General features: G+C 42.0%; 1 protein-coding gene and 1 long non-coding RNA gene across 3 annotated transcripts in view; one reads left to right on the forward strand and one right to left on the reverse strand.

Annotated features, from left to right (window-relative positions):
* The window catches only part of irx5a (iroquois homeobox 5a), a 6,998-nt gene extending 6,269 nt beyond the window's left edge, over positions 1-729 (forward strand). Inside the window, 1 exon segment of the mRNA XM_025055559.1 lies at positions 42-729. Coding sequence (XP_024911327.1) covers positions 42-435 — 394 coding nt within the window. The 3' untranslated portion in view covers positions 436-729.
* LOC103378990 (uncharacterized) overlaps positions 1-2,453 on the reverse strand; it is a 189,645-nt gene that overhangs the window by 98,999 nt on the left and 88,193 nt on the right. The gene's annotated exons all lie outside the window — the stretch shown is intronic.

Genomic DNA, 2,453 nt, shown 5'->3' on the forward strand with positions numbered 1-2,453 from the left:
ACGCTGTGGTCACTGGCGGAGATCGCCGCGTCCTCGGACAGGTGTAAAAGCAGCAGCAGCAGCAGCAGTAGCAGCGACGCGCCTCAGCCTTGTCCCGGTTTGGGTCAGAGCGCAGTCATGGGCACCAACGCGTCTCCATCACGGTCTTCCCCCCAGTGTCCGCTCCCCAACAGCACGGTTCTGTCCAGGCCTCTGTACTACACCTCCCCGTTCTACCCCGGCTACACGAACTATGGGGGCAGCTTTGGACACCTTCACAGCAACCACGGCTCGGTAACCACGGGCTCCACGGCACATTTCAATGGATTAAACCAGACTGTGTTAAATAGAGCAGAGGCTTTGGTAAGAGAGAGCCAGAAAGTCAGAGGCCAAACGCAGGTAGATCTTTGTAAAGACTCCCCTTATGAACTAAAGAAAGGTATGTCAAACATTTAATACCTGATTATTTTCCACTCACTCGGACTTTTTATTTATTTTCTGTGGCTACATTTAAAACAGAGAGACAGACAGAAAAGAATGACGACTCAAAAATCTAAGAACAGTTATTTTCTGAGTAAATGCTTATCCTGAAAATTTTTAGTGTCTGAATGGTTAATCCACAAATGTTACAAGAATGGTCTTAACCGCTGCAGCCGCCTGAGTCTATTTGTATTAAAGACTAACATGTATATTTAATGTAGCATTTTGTATTTAAAATGGACAACACACTATCTTTGAAGTAAATTATGAGAAAAAAAAAGGTTGTTATGCCTGTGCAGCGATTATTTGGGGAACATGCTGAGTATTTTGATGTTGACTATAATTTTTAAATGATTTATACGTGGTTATTAATTCAATTTTGCACCGTGACATATGTTTCAGTGGTAATTATCATCACAGAATAAAATAACAGAGGGTTTAGAAATATTAAAGAAACAGAAGATGAGAAAAAAACACACACGATGGAAGAATTAAATATCCTTAGGTCACATTTGTTATTTTCTGAAACTCCATCCAGGGCCTGAGTTATTTGCATTATGTTATCGCGTTTCAAAAAGTGTATATTGATATAGTAACATCACCGAGGCGCAGTCGTTTAACCCAATTACCGATCGTGTTTTATGCAAAGCAATCAGGTGGTGAACCCGGTAATGAGCTGGATTTTATGCCAAATTTAGACCTCATTACTATATTCCAAGGCGTGGCAGAGCTGTTTAAAAAGAGACGCGTCCATGCATTTAGAACATACTGGCCCATTATGTGTCATTAATGAAGGGTCTCTTTAATGGCGCGTTAGATGTGGAAGTAAAACTGCTGTTTTGGAGTATAAAAAGAGAGAGATTACTTTGTGATACACACACACACGCGCGCTCTCTCTCTCTGCAGTGAGTGCAGAGCCGTCCGTGTAGTGAGGCGCTCCACTCTGCTCTAACTCTTCCAACTTCTGCAGGTAGGTGTCACACTTGCTCCTGATTTCAGGAGGGACTCTTTGTTAATCCGTCACGGAAGCTCCTCACTGATCGAATGGCGTGGATTAAAAGAAGTGAAGCCAATTGGACACACACTGATCTTAATTATGATTATTATGGGAGCTGTGACAAGAAACACAAACACAAGACTGACATGGTGGAGAGATCCTAATCTTAAAGTATTGAAATACAATCGGTCTTTGTATATTACATATACGAATTATTATTATTATTATTATTATGTTGTTGTCTGGACAAGTAGGCCAGGCAAGACATAGGCCCCATGACAAAACACGACATAATATATGCTTTACACACACACACACACACACACACACACACACACACACATACAGATAGAAATAACACGCTTACTGTACATTTAAAGTAGCCCTGAATTAAAGGACAGTGAATCATTACTCATCTAATTATTCCCATTGTCTTCATCATCATCACAGCTATCATTGTTATTATTATGGCTGTTGTTAGCGTTGACCTCCACTGAAGTGGGACAGCATGCTCTTGTTTATGGCCGCCATTAATCTCCATAGTTTACTTTTCCCTCCTCCTCCAGTGAGAGATCTCCCCTGGGGTTTATAAAATTCCCTCAGCCTTAATGTCCTCTATACAGGCCCCTCTATTTTAATCTGACAGAGTGTGCTGGAGCAGTGATTGCGACACATCAGCCGGCTAAATAGCATAATTATGTTTTTCTTTGCTGATCCCCGGGGGGACCCGGCTGTTCGATGCAATGTCCCCTAAGAGGGTATTAGAGTTTTATTAGAAATTGCGTTGTTTCCCTCGGAATTGATTGGAGCAGCGATGTGCGACTGAGAGACAACACACACACACACACACAGATGTGTGTGTGAAGTGATGGGCAAATACTGAGATGTTCATAAGTCCAAAGGTGTTTCTTCGTGTGTGTGTGTGTATTTAGTGTGTGGACAAATCACCGCAACACTACAATAAGTACGGCCAACCGTTTGATTATGTTGTCAAGTG

The sequence above is a fragment of the Cynoglossus semilaevis genome, chromosome 5 (genome assembly GCF_000523025.1).
Source record: "Cynoglossus semilaevis isolate Cse_v1.0 chromosome 5, Cse_v1.0, whole genome shotgun sequence".
NCBI classification, from domain to species: domain Eukaryota; kingdom Metazoa; phylum Chordata; class Actinopteri; order Pleuronectiformes; family Cynoglossidae; genus Cynoglossus; species Cynoglossus semilaevis.